This window comes from Pristiophorus japonicus, chromosome 12, assembly GCF_044704955.1.
Source record: "Pristiophorus japonicus isolate sPriJap1 chromosome 12, sPriJap1.hap1, whole genome shotgun sequence".
Lineage (NCBI taxonomy): Eukaryota > Metazoa > Chordata > Chondrichthyes > Pristiophoridae > Pristiophorus > Pristiophorus japonicus.
The window spans coordinates 68,009,039-68,027,565 of NC_091988.1; the positions used below are offsets into that span (position 1 = coordinate 68,009,039).

The following is an 18,527-nucleotide window of genomic DNA, read 5'->3' on the forward strand; positions in this document are numbered from 1 at the left end:
CAAAGGTTCACCAGACTGATTCCCGGGATGGCGGGACTGACATATCAAGAAAGATTGGATCAACTGGGCTTGTATTCACTGGAGTTCAGAAGAATGAGAGGGGATCTCATAGAAACGTTTAAAATTCTGATGGGTTTAGACAGGTTAGATGCAGGAAGAATGTTCCCAATCTTGGGGAAGTCCAGAACCAGGGGTCACAGTCTAAGGATAAGGGGTAAGCCATTTAGGACCGAGATGAGGAGAAACTTCTTCATCCAGAGAGTGGTGAACTTGTGGAATTCTCTACCACAGAAAGTTGTTGAGGCCAATTCACTAAATATATTCAAAAAGGAGTTAGATGTAGTCCTTACTACTCGGCGGATCAAGGGGTATGGCGAGAAAGCAGGAATGGGGTACTGAAGTTGCATGTTCAGCCATGAACTCATTGAATGGCGGTGCAGGCTCGAAGGGCCGAATGGCCTACTCCTGCACCTATTTTCTACGTTTCTATGTTTCTATTATGCCCCCTAGTTCTAGTCTCCCCTATCAGTGGAACCATCCTCTCTGCATCCACCTTGTCAAGCCCCCTCATAAGATCACCTCTCATTCTTCTGAATTCCAATGAGTAGAGGCCCAACCTACTCAACCTTTCCTCATAAGTCAACCCCCTCATCTCCAGGATCAACCTAGTGAACCTTCTCTGAACTGCCTCCAAAGCAAGTATGTCCTTTCTTAAATATGGAAACCAAAACTATATTCCAGTATTCCAGGTGTGGCCTCACCAATACCCTGTATAACTGTAGCAAGACTTCCTTGCTTTTATACTCCATCCCCTTTGCAATAAAGGCTGAGATTCCATTCCTGATCACTTGCTGTATCTGCATACTAACCTTTTGCGTTTCATGCACAAGTACCCCCAGGTCTGGCTGTACTGCAGCACTTTACAATTTTTCTCCATTTAAATAATAACTTGCCAAAGTGCCTCACACTTTCCAACATTATACGCCATCTGCCAATTTTTTGCCCACTCACTTAGCCTGTCTATTTCCTTTTGCAGATTTTGTGTGTCCTCCTCATACATTGCTTTTCCTCCCATCTTTGTATCGTCAGCAAACTTGGCTACGTTACACTCAGTCCCTTCTTCCAAGTCATTAATATAGATTGTAAATAGTTGGGGTCCCAGCACTGATCCCTGCGACACCCCACTAGTTACTGATTGCCAACCCGAGAATGAACCATTTATCCAGACTCTCTGTTTTCTGTGAGTTAGCCAGTCCTCTATCCATGCTAATATATTACCCCCAACCCTGTGAACTTTTATCTTGTGCAGTAACTTTTTATGTGGCACCTTGTCAAATGCCTTCTGGAAATCCAAATACAAAACAACACAGAGGCTGATTCTTGGTATATGGGCATCACTGGCAAGGCCGGCATTTATTGCCCATTCTTGAGGCATTGGGACTGTTTCCAGGGGAGGTGGGACCTGGACAAGCCGGACAGGTTGCACTTCAACAGAGCCTGGACCAATATCCTCACAGTGGGGTTTGTTAGTGCTGTTAGGGAGGGTTGGCAGGGGGATGGGAACCTGAGAGTAGATTCAGAAAGGAGAGAAGCAAATCTGGAATTGGATGGCAGCAAAGTATTAAACGAGTTTAAAGGCAGAGGAAACAAAGGCTAGAAAATATAAAACATGGGAGTTTGGCAGTGCTAAATATTATATACTTCAATGCAAGGAGTCTACGGAATAAGGCAGATGAGCTGAGAGCACAGATAGACATGTGGGAGTACGATATTATAGCTATTACTGAGAACTGGCAGAAAGGGCAGGTATGGCAACTCAACATTTCTCGTTACAGGGTTTTCAGACAAGATAGAGAGGGAGGTAAAAAAGGAGGGGGGGGGGTCACAGTATTGATTAAAGAAACAATTACAGCTGCGAGGAGGAATGATATGTTAGAAGGATCATAAATAAGGGTATATGGGTTGAACCGAAGAACAAAAAAGGGACAATCAAACTGCTGGGAGTTTACTATAGACCCCAAACAGTTAGAGGGAGATAGTACCGTACATAGCAAGCCCAACAAGGGAGGGGGTGGTTCTGGACTTAGTTTTAGGGAACGAAGCTGGGCAGGTGGAAGGGGTATCAGTGGGAGAGCATTTTGGTGCTAGTGATCATAATTCAGTTAGATTTAGGGTAGATATGGAAATGGACAAAGATAGACCAGGAATAAAAGTTCTCAATTGGGGAAAAGCCAGTTTTACTGAGCTGACATGTGATTTAGCCAAAGTGAACTGGAAACAGCTACTGGAAGATAAATCAGTGTCAGAGCAATGGGAGGCATTCAAGGAGGAGACAGTGAGTATTCTGAGCAAGTATGTTCCCTTAAAGAAAAAGGGTGGGACTAACAAATCTAGAGCCCCCTGGATGTCAGGGGCATACAGGGTAGGATAAAGAAAAAAAGGGAGGCTTATGACAGATACCGAGGGTTCAATACTGCAGAAATTCTAGAGGAGTATATAAAGTGCAGGGGTGAAATTAAAAAGGAAATTAGGAAAGCAAAATGCAAGCTCGAAAAAATATTGGCAAGTAAAATCAAGGAATAGCCAAGGATGTTTTATAAATACATTAAGAGCAAGAGGATAACTAAAGAAAGGGTAGGGCCTATTAGAGACCATGAGGGTAACAAGTGTGTGGAGGCGGAAGACGTGGGTATGAATCTTAATTAATACTTTGCGTCAGTTTTCACAAAAGAGAGGGGCAATGCAGACATCGCAATCGGGGAGGAGGAGTGTGAAATATTCATAGTGAGAGAGGAAGTAATAAGGGATTTAGCATCTTTGAAAGTTAATAAATCCCCAGGCCCAGATGAAATGTATTCCAGCCGTTAAGAGAAGTAAGACTGGAAATAGCAGAGGCTCTGATCATCATTTTCCAATCCTCTGTGGCTACAGGTGTGGTGCTGGAGGACTTTAGACTGCAGGAAGATATCAATGGACTGGTCAGGTGGGCAGAACAGTGGCAAATGGAATTCAATCTGGAGAAATGTGAGGTAAAGTATTTGGGGAGGGCTAACAAGGCAAGGGAATACCCATTAAATGCTAAGACACTTTTAGAGGAACAGAGGGACCTTAGAGTGCATGTTCATGGATCCCTGAGGGGAGCAGACCAGGTAGATAAAAAGAAAGAAAGACTTGGCTTTATATAGTGTCTTTTATAACCACCAGACATCTCAAAGCACTATGCAGCCAATGAAGAACTTCTAGATTGTAGTCACTGTTGTAAAGTAGGAAACACAGCAGCCAATTTGCACACACAGAGGGTATACTTGGTTTAAGGTTTCAACTGAAAGGCAGCACCTCTGATAGTGCAGCTGTCCCTCAGTACTGAACTGCAGTGTCAGTCTAGATTTTTGTGCTCAAGTCTCGGGTGGGATTCAAACCTACAACCTTCTGACTCAAAGACAAGAGTGCTACCAACTGAGCCACAGCTGATACCTGTGATAAGGTGGTTAAGAAGGCATATGGGATAATTATCTTTATTAGCCAAGGCATAGAATATAAGAGTGGGGGATGGCGGTGGGGTGTTATGCTTGAACTGTATAAAACGCTGGTTAGGGCACAGCTGGAGTATTATGTCCAGTTCTAGTCACCACATTACAGGAAATATGTGATTGCACTGGAGAGAGTACAGAGGAGATTTACGAGGATGTTGCCGGGATTGGAGAATTTTAGCTATGAAGATTGGATAGGCTGGGTTTGTTTACTTTGGAACAGAGGAAGCTGAGGAGACCTTATTGAGGTGTATAAAATTATGAGGGGAAATTTTTTCACCCAGAGGGTGGTGGGGGTCTGGCACTCACTGCCTGAAAGGGTGGTAGAGGCAGAAACCCTCAGCACATTTAAGAAATACTTGGATGTGCACTTGAAGTGCCATAACCTGCAGGGCTACAGACCTGGAGCTGGATAGTGGGATTAGGCTGGATAGCTCTTGGTCAGCCAGCACGGATACGATGGGCCGAAATGGACACCTTCCGTGCTGTAAATTTCTATGATTCTATGACTCCTAGTTGCGCTGAGAAGGTGGGGTGGGCCTTTCTCTTGAACCGCTGGGAGCAGGTTTGATGTAAACTGAGTGTCTTACTCAGTCACTTCAGAGGGCAGTTAAGTGTCGGCCATGTTGGTGTGGGATTGGAGTCACCTATAGGCCCAGACCCCATCTGGAGTAACTGGGTTCAGTTCTGGGCCCCGCCCCTCAGGGAGGATATATCGGCCTCGGAGGGGGAGCAGCGCTGTTTCACCAGAATGATACCCGGGGCTAAAAGGGTTAAATTATGAGGACAGGTTGCACAGACTGGGCTTGTGTTCCCTCGAGTTTAAGATGTTGAGGGGTGATCTAATCGAGGTGTTTGAAATGATTCCCCACAGCCCTGCAATTTTTTCCTTTTCATCCAATTTCCTTTTGAAAATCACTGTTCCTAAATTCTGAAAATTAAACCACGTTGGGTGTGGGACTGGAGTCACCTATAGGCCCAGACCGGGTAAGGACGGCAGGTTTCCTTTTCTAAAGGGACATCAGTGACCCAGTTGGGTTTTTACGACAATCCGACAGCTTCATGGTCATTGTTACTGAGAGCAGCTTTTAATACCCAGATTTTAATAACTGAATTCAAATTTTCAAACTGCCCTGGTGGGGTTTGAAGTGGGAAGCTGGCTGTTTTCAGGGTTGCTGGGTATGGCGGGCTCTGGGCGAGCTGTGTGATGGTCCTTAGCCCCCGACAGCAGCACCTGAGGTGAAATCCTGGGTTCGGCAGCAAGTGCCAGCGTCTTGTGATATCAGTGAGTCATCCAAGGAGATGCAGCAAATCTAATTTACATAATAATGAAAATGTCAAGGACATGACTGACTCTGCCTGCATTGTACCGAACAAAGTGATGGCAAAATGGATTAAAGTCAATGGATGCTCAGCAGGGGAGTGTGCAGCCGAGCGTGGCATTGACCAGCTTTGATTCACGTCCCTGGCTGGCTCACTGATCTCAGCTCGGGCACAGAGAGAGAGAGAGAGAGTCAGTGTGCACAGAACTCATCTCAGCTCGGGCACAGAGAGAGAGTCAGTGTGCACAGAACTCATCTCAGCTCGGGCACAGAGAGAGAGTCAGTGTGCACAGAACTCATCTCAGCTCGGGCACAGAGAGAGTCAGTGTGCACAAAACTCATCTCAGCTCAGGCACAGAGAGAGAGTCAGTGTGCACAGAACTCATCTCAGCTCGGGCACAGAGAGAGAGTCAGTGTGCACACAACATCACTATGCAGACATATTTGCTGGAAAGTGTGTTTCTGTGTGTGTGTGTGTGTGTTTCTGTGTGTGTGTGTGTGTTTCTGTGTGTTTCTGTGTGTGTGTGTTTCTGTGTGTGTGCGTGTGTGTGTGTGTGTGTGTGTGTGTGTTTCTGTATATGTGTGTTTCTGTGTGTGTGTGTGTGACACCTGGGAGTCCCTGGCCAAAGACCTCCCTAAGTGGAGGAAGTGCATCCAGGAGGGCGCTGAGTACTTCGAGTCTCATCGCCGAGAGCATGCAGAAATCAAGCGCAGGCAACAGAAAGAGCGTGCGGCAAACCAGTCCCACCCAACCTTTACCTCAACGACTATCTGTTCTGCCTGTGACAGGAACTGTGGTTCTCATATTGGACTGTTCAGCCACCTAAGGACTCATTTTTAGAGTGGAAGCAAGACTTCCTGCGAGTTAGGGCAGGGGGGGGATGGGTGAACGGGACTCGGTGTGGGTTAGGACACGGGAAGACGATGGGTGAGTGGGACTCGGTGCGAGTTAGGGCACGGGGGTGATGGGTGAGCGGGACTTGGTGCGAGTTAGGGCACGGGGGGTGATCAGTGAGTGGGACACGGTGCGAGTTAGGGCATGGGGTTGATGGGTGAGCGGGACTTGGTGCGAGTTAGGACAGGGGGGTGATGGATGAGCGGGACTCAGTGCGAGTTAGGACATGGGGTTGATGGGTGAGCGGGACTTGGTGCGAGTTAGGACACGGGGGGTGATGGGTGAGCGGAACTTGGTGCGAGTTAGGACATGGGGTTGATGGGTGAGCGGGACTCAGTGCGAGTTAGGACATGGGGTTGATGGGTGAGCGGGACTTGGTGCGAGTTAGGACACGGGGGGTGATGGATGAGCGGAACTTGGTGCGAGTTAGGACATGGGGGGTGATGGGTGAGCGGAACTTGGTGCGAGTTAGGACATGGGGTTGATGGGTGAGCAGGACTTGGTGCGAGTTAGGACACGGGGGATGATGGGTGAGCAGGACTTGGTGCGAGTTAGGACACGGGGGGTGATGGGTGAGCGGAACTTGGTGCGAGTTAGGATATGGGGTTGATGGGTGAGCAGGACTTGGTGCGAGTTAGGACACGGGGGATGATGGATGAACGGGACTTGGTGCGAGTTAGGACATGGGGGGTGATGGATGAGCGGGACTTGGTGCGAGTTAGGACACGGGGGTGATGGGTGAGCGGAACTTGGTGCGAGTTAGGACATGGGGTTGATGGGTGAGCGGGACTTGGTGCGAGTTAGGACATGGGGGGCAGCAACCTCAGGAGAGAGCATTTGGATGGGATGCACAGTCATTGTCTGCAGGTCCCCTCAGCCCTGGAGGGAGACTCCCGATGGCTATTTTACAACTACGTCGATTCAGGGGAGCTGGGCTCGATGTAAAAAGACAGTTTGTAAAATGGGAAGAATGAGATTGTGTTGGAGTGTGAGAGCCTGACGGAGAGCTCAAGCCCACACGCTGTGCTGAGGGCCATCCCTTGTGGAGGATGCGGGAGAATGAAGGGCAAAGGGATTAGCAGGAGCGCATCGTGTGTGTGCAATGCTGGGATCTGGTATTCAGCGGCTGCTCCCCAGGGATGAGGGGGGAGGGCTCGCCATTCAAGGAATTGGCTGACCCATCAGCTGCTGTCTCGTACCGAGCGTCGGGAACTGGGTTAGTGATCGCAAACCAGAGCCAGTGAGGTTTAAAATCCGCACTTTAGAGAAACAGCACATTTCACTTAGAAGCCGGTGGTCTTTAGATTATGAAAGGTTTGATAGGGTAGACGTAGAGAAGATGTTTCCACTTGTGGGGGAGACCGACCCAGGGGCCATCAATATAAGATAGTCACTAATAAATAAGATAGGTTACTGAGCCTTTAAACTCTGGAGGTTAGAAGAATGAGAGGTGATCTTATTAAAGTAAACAAGATTCTGAGGGGGATTGACAGGGTAGATACTGAAAGGATGTTTCCTCTGGCTGGAGAGTCTAGAACCAGGGGACACAGTCTCAGGATAAGGACCATTTAAGACTGAAATCAGGAGGAATTTCTTCAATCAGAGGGGCTGTGGATGCTCAGTCAGTGAGCATATTCAAGACTGAGATCGATAGATTTTTGCACTCTCGGGGAATCAAGGGATATGGTGACCAGGCGGGAAAGTGGAGTTGAGGTCAAAGATCAGCCATGATCTGATTGAATGGCGGAGCAGGCCTGAGGGGCTGTATGGCCTACTCCTGCTCTTAGTTTTTATGTTCTTATGTTCTTACTAAATCCAATCGGGAATTCAGGAGAAACTTCTTTACCCAGAGAGTGGTGAGAATGTGGAACTCGCTGTCACAGGGAGGGGTTGAGGCAAATAGCAGAAATGCATTTAAGGGGAAGCTGGATAAACACATGAGGGAGAAAGGAATAGGAGGATATGTTAATAAGGTGAGATAAAGAGGGGTGAGAGGAGGCTCGTGTGGAGCAGAAACACCGGCACGGAGCAGTTGGGCCAAATGGCGTGTTTCAAAGCTGTAAATTCTATGCAATTTATGTAAATTTCCAGTTTGCAAATGTCCTTATCAAGATGAAGGAGGTCAGTTTGGGGGAATTAAATAATTATATTTTCTCTTTTTGACCTAGTTCAGCATCGAAACCACTTAAAATCATTTCGTGCAGGTCCCTTACAGATGAGAGAGGGGAACTTCCATCCCATAATAGAATATCACAGCACAGAAGGAGGCCATTCGGCCCATCGTGCCTGTGCCGGCTCTTTGACAGAGCTTTCCAATTAGTCCTACTCCCTGCTCTTTCCCCACAACACTGCAAATTGTTCTTTATTTAAAATTCGTTCCCGGGATGTGGGCGTCGCTGGCATGGCCGGCATTTATTGCCCATCCCGAATTGCCATCGAGAAGGTGGTGGTGAGCTGCCTTCTTGAACCGCTGCAGTCCGTGTGGTGAAGGTGCTCCCACAGTGCTGTTAGGGAGGGAGTTCCAGGATTTTGACCCAGCGATGATGAAGGAACGGCGATATATTTCCAAGTCAGGATGATGTGTGACTTGGAGGGGAACGTGGAGGTGGTGGTGTTCCCATGCACCTGCTGCCCTTGTCCTTTTAGGCGATAGAGGTTACAGGTTTCGGTGATGCTGCCGAAGAAGCCTTGGCAAGTTGCTGCAGTGCATCTTGTAGATGGTACACACTGCAGCCACGGTGCGCCGGTGGTGGAGGGAGTGGGTATTTAAGGTGGTGGAGGGAGTGGGTGTTTAAGGTGATGGAGGGAGTGGGTGTTTAAGGATTGGAGGGAGTGGGTGTTTAAGGTGATGGAGGGAGTGGGTGTTTAAGGATTGGAGGGAGTGGGTGTTTAAGGTGATGGAGGGAGTGGGTGTTTAAAGATTGGAGGGAGTGGGTGTTTAAGGATTGGAGGGAGTGGGTGTTTAAGGATTGGAGGGAGTGGGTGTTTAAGGATTGGAGGGAGTGGGTGTTTAAGGATTGGAGGGAGTGGGTGTTTAAGGATTGGAGGGGGTGAGTGTTTAAGGATTGGGGAGAGTGGGTGTTTAAGGATTGGAGGGAGTGGGTGTTTAAGGATTGGAAGGAGTGGGTGATTAAGGATTGGAGGGAGTGGGTGTTTAAGGATTGGAGGGAGTGGGTGTTTAAGGATTGGGGAGAGTGGGTGTTTAAGGATTGGAGGGAGTGGGTGTTTAAGGATTGGAGGGAGTGGGTGTTTAAGGATTGGAGGGAGTGGGTGTTTAAGGATTGGAGGGAGTGAGTGTTTAAGGATTGGGGAGATTGGGTGTTTAAGGTGGTGGAGGGAGTGGGTGTTTAAGGATTGGGGAGAGTGGGTGTTTAAGGATTGGAGGGAGTGGGTATTTAAGGTGGTGGAGGGAGTGGGTGTTTAAGATGGTGGATGGGGTACGGTTTAAGCGGGCTGCTTTGTCCTAGATGACGTCAGGGGTTTGGGACGTGGTATCATCCGATAAAATCCATCAGAATGGATTCCAGTGCAGATCCTGACTGTGAAATGGGAATACCAACTGATCCACCCCATCCCACGCAGTCCATTGTTCTTCTATAGCAACAGACTCCAGCAGACATTCAGCAGGGAGCCCTGCTTAAACAAGGACTGAGTCGGGGGCAGGCTAGGCTTGTGAGTCTGTCACAGGTTCCCCTTGAACATAAGAACATAGGAAATCGGAGCAGGAGTCGGCCATTTGGCCCCTCGAGCCTGCTCCACCATTCAATAAGACCATGGCTGATCTGATGATGGACTCAGCTCCACTTCCCTTCCCACACCCCATAACCCTTTACTCCCTTATCGCTCAAAAATCTGTCTCTCTCTGCCTTTAATATATTCAATGACCCAGACTCCACAGCTCTCAGGGGCAGAGAATTCCATAGATTTACAACCCTCTGAGAGAAGAAATTCCTCATCTTAGTTTTAAATGGGCACAGAAGTGCTCACTATATCCTACATCAAGACCCGTGGGAGAGGACATAGCACTCAGATTGCAGCGTGGACCATCTCCCAGTCCTTTCTCCAGCAGATACCGAAGGTCAGTCTCGCTCTCGGCACAAATCCATCAGGTGAGACCTCTCACAATTCCACAGTCACACTCCGAGGCCTCGAGATTGCACCTCGCCCCGATTGGGAGCGTGCTAACCTTCCAGGGCCATGTCACCCTGTGGCCAGCCCGGAAGTCCTGCCCCCGACGCAGAACTGGGCCATGCGCCACTCAAAAGAATCAGAGCGCTGTGTCTGGCGTGCCGCTTCCTTTGCGGGGAGCTCCCGGGCCAGTAGTGTGGGGCTGAGCCCAGCACTATACGCAGCAGGCCAGCGCTACGTGGGCGCTTCATTTAAGCGGGAGGGGTCGCTGCGCACTCTGCTTGGCCCTCGAGTGGCCGCCACTGGGCCAGCAGCCTGGCAACCCAAAGAGGTGTGCCAGGCTACATGATGGCAGCACGGACGGTGTGAGAGCCGCCATTGTTGGACCGACACAATACAAATAGTGGCCTGGGGCACTAAAGGACTCCCCTTTAAGGAGTGTCCCCGCGACTGATGTCAGCCAGCTTGGTGACCCACAGGGCAATTTTTCCGCGGGACGGTAATGGGTTGGCACACATGGTGATGAGGCACCAGGCAGGGGCACTAACTATAGACTGCGATGCTGCCAGGACAGTGCACCCCCACCCCCCCGGGAGAAAACCCCATTGCTCCCTGTTAGCACACTCCAGAGGCACTAATGGAGCCATGCAAAGGGCCAATTTAGCCTCCAGACAATCTATGCCATGCCCGGTGGGAGATGTGGGAAAGCAAGTGTCTGTTTCCACTGAAGCAGCGGTGAAGGTTGATCAGTCACAGCGAAACATGCAATCGGCAACTTAGCAACTGAGAGATCAGTGTAAACACATCCAGTTATTGCTGGTTCACCCATTCTACGGATTTGTGTCATTTACTTTCTCAAGAAATTCTCTCCTAATGGTGCTGACTCTCACTGGGGTACAGTTCCACACACACTGACTCTCACTGGGGTACAGTTCCACAGACACTGACTCTCACTGGGGTACAGTTCCACACACACTGACTCTCACTGGGGTACAGTTCCACACACACTGACTCTCACTGGGGTACAGTTCCACACACACTGACTCTCACTAGGGTACAGTTCCACACACACTGACTCTCACTGGGGTACAGTTCCACACACACTGACTCTCACTAGGGTACAGTTCCACACACACTGACTCTCACTGGGGTACAGTTCCACACACACTGACTCTCACTGGGGTACAATCCTACACACACTGACTCTCACTGGGGTACAGTCCTACACACACTGACTCTCACTGGGGTACAGTTCCACACACACTGACTCTCACTGGGGTACAGTTCCACACACACTGACTCTCACTGGGGTACAGTTCCACACACACTGACTCTCACTGGGGTACAGTTCCACACACACTGACTCTCACTGGGATACAGTTCCACACACACTGACTCTCACTGGGGTACAGTTCCACACACACTGACTCTCACTGGGATACAGTTCCACACACACTGACTCTCATTGGGATACAGTTCCACACACACTGACTCTCACTGGGGTACAGTTCCACACACACTGACTCTCACTGGGATACAGTTCCACACACACTGACTCTCACTGGGGTACAGTTCCACACACACTGACTCTCGCTGGGGTACAGTTCCACAATACAGTTTCAACATAATCACTATACAGCTGCTAACAAGTGCGCACGGAGAAATAGTCGGAGTGGGGCCGAGGAAATGGGTCGTACCTTCCCTGTGGACTTCACACCTTTCCAGATACAGAAGTAGACAATGATCCAGGTGGCGAGGACGCACAGGAGCATCTGCCAGTTGATTGTTCCGAGGTGATCAATTCCACTCGAGATCCGCAGCACTTTCCTCCTGAAAGGGTTAATGTAGTCACAAAAACATTCCACATAACATTTCAATGGGTATGGGGAGAGAGAGAGGGAGAGAGGGAGAGTGGGATTAGACTGCGTGGGATAGTACATTGTACCTGACCCATACTATACCTGCGCTGGGAGTGTTTGATTGGACAGTGGAGAGGGAGCTTTCCTCTGTATCTAACCCGTGCTGTACCTGCCCTGGGAGTATTTGATGGGACAGTGTAGAGGGAGCTTTACTCTGTATCTAACCCGTGCTGTACCTGCCCTGGGAGTGTTTAATGGGACAGTGTAGAGGAAGCTTTACTCTGTATCTAACCCCGTGCTGTACCTGCCCCGGGAGTGTTTGATGGGACAGTGTAGAGGGAGCTTTACTCTGTATCTAACCCGTGCTGTACCTGCCCTGGGAGTGTTTGATGGGACAGTGTAGAGGGAGCTTTACTCTGTATCTAACCCCGTGCTGTACCTGCCCCGGGAGTGTTTGATGGGACAGTGTAGAGGGAGCTTTACTCTGTATCTAACCCCGTGCTGTACCTGCCCCGGGAGTGTTTGATGGGACAGTGGATATTGTATTAATCAGCAATGACTTTCTTTGCCTTCACGTGTACATATTTCCCCCCCCCCCCCGCCAAAGTAGCTGAAAATATAAAGAAAGCACGAGGTTTCAGAGTGAAGATGCTCAGTGCGATTGAGTGTGAGTCCAATGTGGGGATCTCAGACTTACTCCCAAAATTCAATGATGGGTGAGCGCTTGTCCGCCAGTTCATCGCAGCTGATGTTGAACCTGGTGGAGTTGACAACGGTCCCGTTGTGGCACTGATCATGCCAGAAGACTTCGGTGCATTCAGGCGTGTTCCATGAGTTTCCACACGTAGCCCAAGGAAGGTTATTGGTGAAGGAATGGATGAGATAATATAAGCCCCAGGCGAGCACCATGATATAATATGTGTTACAGAAAAACACTATCACCATTGAGGCAAAACCCAAACCTGAAAAAGATAAAAAGACAGGTGAAGAGATTGTTCAAAAGCCCATCAGAGGTGACAATGACCGATGCGGCTAATTCTGGCTTTGATTGAGAGACCCCAGGTGTGGGTTGAAGTGCAGGACCACAGCATACGGGGCAGGAGTCGAGGGGAAGCTGGGATGCACCACGGTGTAATTATGAAATGGCTCCAAGCTTTTCAAATCCTGTCAATTGTCGGATGATGGGTCGACCGAGGAAGGTGAGCTCTTCCATAGCCGCAAGGCTCTGGGAAAGAATGAGTGAAGAGTCTGGGATGGTGACAATGAGCCTGAATTCCACACGGGGAGGATGCGGAGGAGAGGGAAGAATAGGTAGGATGGGGGCGGCGGGGGAGGGGGATTGGGGAAGGGTGTGGGGGGCACTGTCACTGTCTATTGTAGCCCAGGCATGAGGAGACAATTAGCTTCCTTCTCTGCTGTAGTTTTACAATTGATTAAACAACTGATTAATTACACTTTAGCTAAACATTAGTTAAACTTTTCTTTCAAAATTAAGATAAGATGCTGCTCCAAAATTGGTTTTTGATTGAGTTCTCCCCTCTGTCATCCTTTCAATCACTTGCCATGTTGGGTTCTGTAATGTGTGTATCTGTGAGGATGCTCACAGGTTTGTTGATCTGTTGCATTGTGAGTGGCTGAGCAGTCACATGATGTTCACAAGACTCAATAAAACCCCAGCCAGTTGGGTTCGGGGGATCCACGATGAGGCAGGTGGTTGTCAGCCTGGTAGATGAACTGGTAATGTGTAGTGTGATTGTTAAACCTTTGCTAATAAACCAACTAATTCTTAATAGCAATGTGTTGCGATGAATTCTTAAGCAAATAAACCATGTAGGAAATACATTGCAGGTTCCTGCTAAGAACCCAGGTGGTCATATTGTCCGATTGGTAAATGACTCTGTTCCGCTTGGCATCTCACCCCAGGAGCCTGGCGGAGGTACCAGGGCTTCAATGTGTGGGAGCCGGCGTCTAACCACAGGCACACCGTCACCAGGACAACCATAGGTCATGTCAATGTAAATAGATGCCATGCTGGGCCTGACCTCCACTTGGACCGAATGGCCAATCATGCAAACACAACAAGGGAAGGTGCTGCTGTGGGATTGTAGGCCAGCTCAGCCATCCCCAGTGTGGACCCAGCCTTCCAGCGTGGTGTGAACACATGCCATGTCCAGACCCAAACCATGGGGCACAAAATAGGTTCATCATGTTACACAATTGGACAGAGCCTAAAGCGGAGAGTACAAACAGTAAGGATGTCCCAGGGCAAGAAATCCCCAGTCCGACCCTATCATCTCAACATACGACACACAAACCACATCTTAACAGACGGACACACAACCCACATCTGAACACATGGACACACAAATCATACATTAACACAAGGACACACAAATCATACCTTAACACAAGGACACACAAATCATACCTTAACACAAGGACACACAAATCATGCCTTAACACAAGGACACACAAATCATACCTTAACACAAGGACACACAAATCATACCTTAACACAAGGACACACAAATCATACCTTAAAACAAGGACACACAAATCATACCTTAACATACGGACAAACAATGCACACCTTAACACACGGACACGCAAACCACACCTTAACACACGGACATGTAAACCACACCTGAACACACGGACACGCAAACCATACATTAATACACGGACACACAAACCACACCTTAACACACGGACACACAAACCACACATTAACACACGGACTCGCAAACCACACCTGAACACACGGACACACAAACCACAACTTAAGACACGGACACGCAAACCACACATTAATACACTGACACACAAACCACACCTTAACACACGGACACACAAACCACACATTAACACATGGACTCGCAAACCACACATCAACACACGGACACACAAACCACACCATAATACATTGACACACATACCACACATTAAAACATGGACGCGCAAACCACACATTAACACACGGACACACAAACCACACCTTAACACACGGACACACAAACCACACCTTAACACACGGACACGCAAACCACACATTAACACACGGACACACAAACCACACCTTAACACATGGACACACAAACCACAACATAACACACGGATCCACAAACCACATCGTGACACACGGACACACAAACCACACCTTAACACACGGACACGCAAACCACACCTTAACACACGGAGACACAAACCACACATTAACACACGGACACACAAACCACAGCTTAACACACGGACGCACAAACCACACCTGAACACACGGACACACAAACCACACATTAACACATGGTCACGTAAACCACACATTAACACACGGACATGCAAACCACACATTAACACACGGACACACAAACCACACCTTAACACACGGACACACAAACCACACATTAACACACGGACATGCAAACTACACATGAACACACGGACACACAAACCACACCTTAACACACGGACACACAAACCACACATTAACACACGGACATGCAAACTACACATGAACACACGGACACACAAACCACACCTTAACACACGGACACACAAACCACACCTTAACACACGGACACGCAAACCACACATTAACACACGGACACACAAACCACACCTCAACACACGGACACACAAATCACACATTATCACACGGACAACCAAACCTTAACACACGGACACGCAAACCACACCTTAAAATACGGACACACAAACCACACCTTAACACACGGACACGTAAACCACACCTTAACACACGGACACACAAACCACACCTTAATACACGGACACACAAACCACACCTTAACACATGGGAACACAAACCACACATTAACACACGGACAAGCAAACTACACATGAACACACAAACCACAACTTAACACACGGACACACAAACCACAACTGAAAACACGGACACACAAACCACAACTTAACACACGTGCACACAAACCACACATTAACGCATGGACACACAAACCACACATCAACACACGGACATGCAAACCACAAATTTAACACACTTACACACAAATCACAACTTAACAGACGGACACGCAAACCATAACTAAATACACGGACACACAAACCACACCTTAACACATGGACATGCAAACCACACATTAACACACGGACATACAAACCACACGAAAACACACACCACAACTTTACACACAGACACGCAAACCACTACTTAATACACGGACACACAAACGACACATTAACACACGGACACACAAACCACACCTTAACACATGGGAACACAAACCACACATTAACACATGGACATGCAAACTACACATGAACACACGGACACACAAACCACACATTAACACAAGGACACACAAAGCACACATTAACGAACAGACACACAAACCACACCTTAACACATGGGAACACAAACCACACCTTAACACACGGACACGCAAACCACACCTTAACACACGGACACGCAAACCACACCTTAACACACGGACACACAAACCACACATTAACACAAGGACACACAAAGCACACATTAACGAACAGACACACAAAGCACACATTAACACACAGACACACAAACCACACATTAACACATGGACACACAAACCACACATTAACACACGGACACACAAACCACACATTAACGCTCGGACACCCAAACCACACATCAACACACGGACACGCAAACCACACCTTAACACACGGACACGCAAACCACACCTTAACACACGGAGACACAAACCACACCTTAACACACTGACACACAAACCACACCTTAACACACGGAGACACAAACCATAACTTAACACACGGACACACAAACCGCACCTTAACACATGACACACAAACCTCACATTAACACATGGACACGCAAACAACACCTTAACATATGGACACGCAAAACATACCTTCACACACGGACACGCAAACCAAACTTTAACACACGGACACGCAAACCACACCTTAACACACAAACCACACATTAACACGTACACACAAACCACATCTTAACACACGGACACACAAACCACACCTTAACACATGGACATACAAACCGCACCTTAACACACGGACACGCAAACCACACCTTAACACACGGAGACACAAACCACACATTAACACACGGACACACAAACCACAGCTTAACACATGGACACGCAAACCACACCTTAACACGTGGAGACACAAACCACACATTAACACACGGGCACGCAAACCACACATTAACACATGGACATGCAAACCACACATTAACACATGGACAGGCAAACCACACATTAACACACGGACACACAAACCACACATTAACACACGGACATGCAAACTACACATGAACACACGGACACACAAACCACACCTTAACACACGGACACACAAACCACACCTTAACACACGGACACGCAAACCACACATTAACACACGGACACACAAACCACACCTCAACACACGGACACACAAATCACACATTATCACACGGACAACCAAACCTTAACACACGGACACGCAAACCACACCTTAACACAAGGACATACAACCACACCTTAACACACGGACACATAAACCACACCTTAACACATGGGAACACAAACCACACATTAACACACGGACAAGCAAACTACACCTTAACACACGGACACACAAACCACAACTTAACACACGGACACACAAACCACAACTGAAAACACGGACACACAAACCACAACTTAACACACGTGCACACAAACCACACATTAACGCATGGACACACAAACCACACATCAACACACGGACACGCAAACCACAAACTTAACACACTTACACAAAAATCACAACTTAACAGACGGACACGCAAACCATAACTAAATACACGGACACGCAATCCACACCTTAACACATGGACATACAAACCACACATTAACACACGGACATACAAACCACACGTAAACACACACCACAACTTTACACACAGACACGCAAACCACTACTTAATACACGGACACACAAACGACACATTAACACACGGACACACAAACCACACCTTAACACATGGGAACACAAACCACACATTAACACATGGACATGCAAACTACACATGAACACACGGACACACAAACCACACATTAACACAAGGACACACAAAGCACACATTAACGAACAGACACACAAACCACACCTTAACACATGGGAACACAAACCACACCTTAACACACGGACACGCAAACCACACCTTAACACACGGACACGCAAACCACACATTAACACATGGACACACAAACCACACATTAACACACGGACACACAAACCACACATTAACGCTCGGACACACAAACCACACATCAACACACGGACACGCAAACCACACCTTAACACACGGACATACAAACCATACCTTAACACACGGACATGCAAAGCACGCCTTAACACACGTACACGCAAATCATAACTTAACACACGGACACGCAAATCATACCTTAACACACGGAAACGCAACCCATAGTTTAACATACGGACACACACACCACACATTAGCACACGGACATACAAACCACACCTTAAAACACAGACACGCAAACCACACCTTAACACATGGACACGCAAACCACACCTTAACACACTGACACACAAACCACACCTTAACACACGGAGACACAAACCATAACTTAACACACGGACACACAAACCGCACCTTAACACATGACACACAAACCTCACATTAACACATGGACACGCAAACAACACCTTAACATATGGACACGCAAACCATACCTTCACACACGGACACACAAACCAAACCTTAACACACGGACACGCAAACCACACCTTAACACACAAA

The 18,527-nt window shown here is 48.1% G+C and overlaps 1 protein-coding gene across 4 annotated transcripts in view; it reads right to left on the minus strand.

Moving 5' to 3' along the window:
- The window catches only part of LOC139277314 (sodium- and chloride-dependent creatine transporter 1-like), a 480,248-nt gene that overhangs the window by 51,800 nt on the left and 409,921 nt on the right, over positions 1-18,527 (minus strand). For all 4 annotated transcript variants that reach the window (XR_011596068.1, XM_070895616.1, XM_070895614.1 and 1 more), the window contains 2 exons: positions 12,432-12,696; positions 11,573-11,705 (listed from right to left, as the gene is read on the minus strand). Coding sequence is in view for 3 of the 4 variants with exons in the window: in XM_070895616.1 (XP_070751717.1) it covers positions 11,573-11,705; positions 12,432-12,696 (398 nt within the window). In the remaining variant the exon portion in view is untranslated. The remainder of the gene's footprint in view (positions 1-11,572; positions 11,706-12,431; positions 12,697-18,527) is intronic.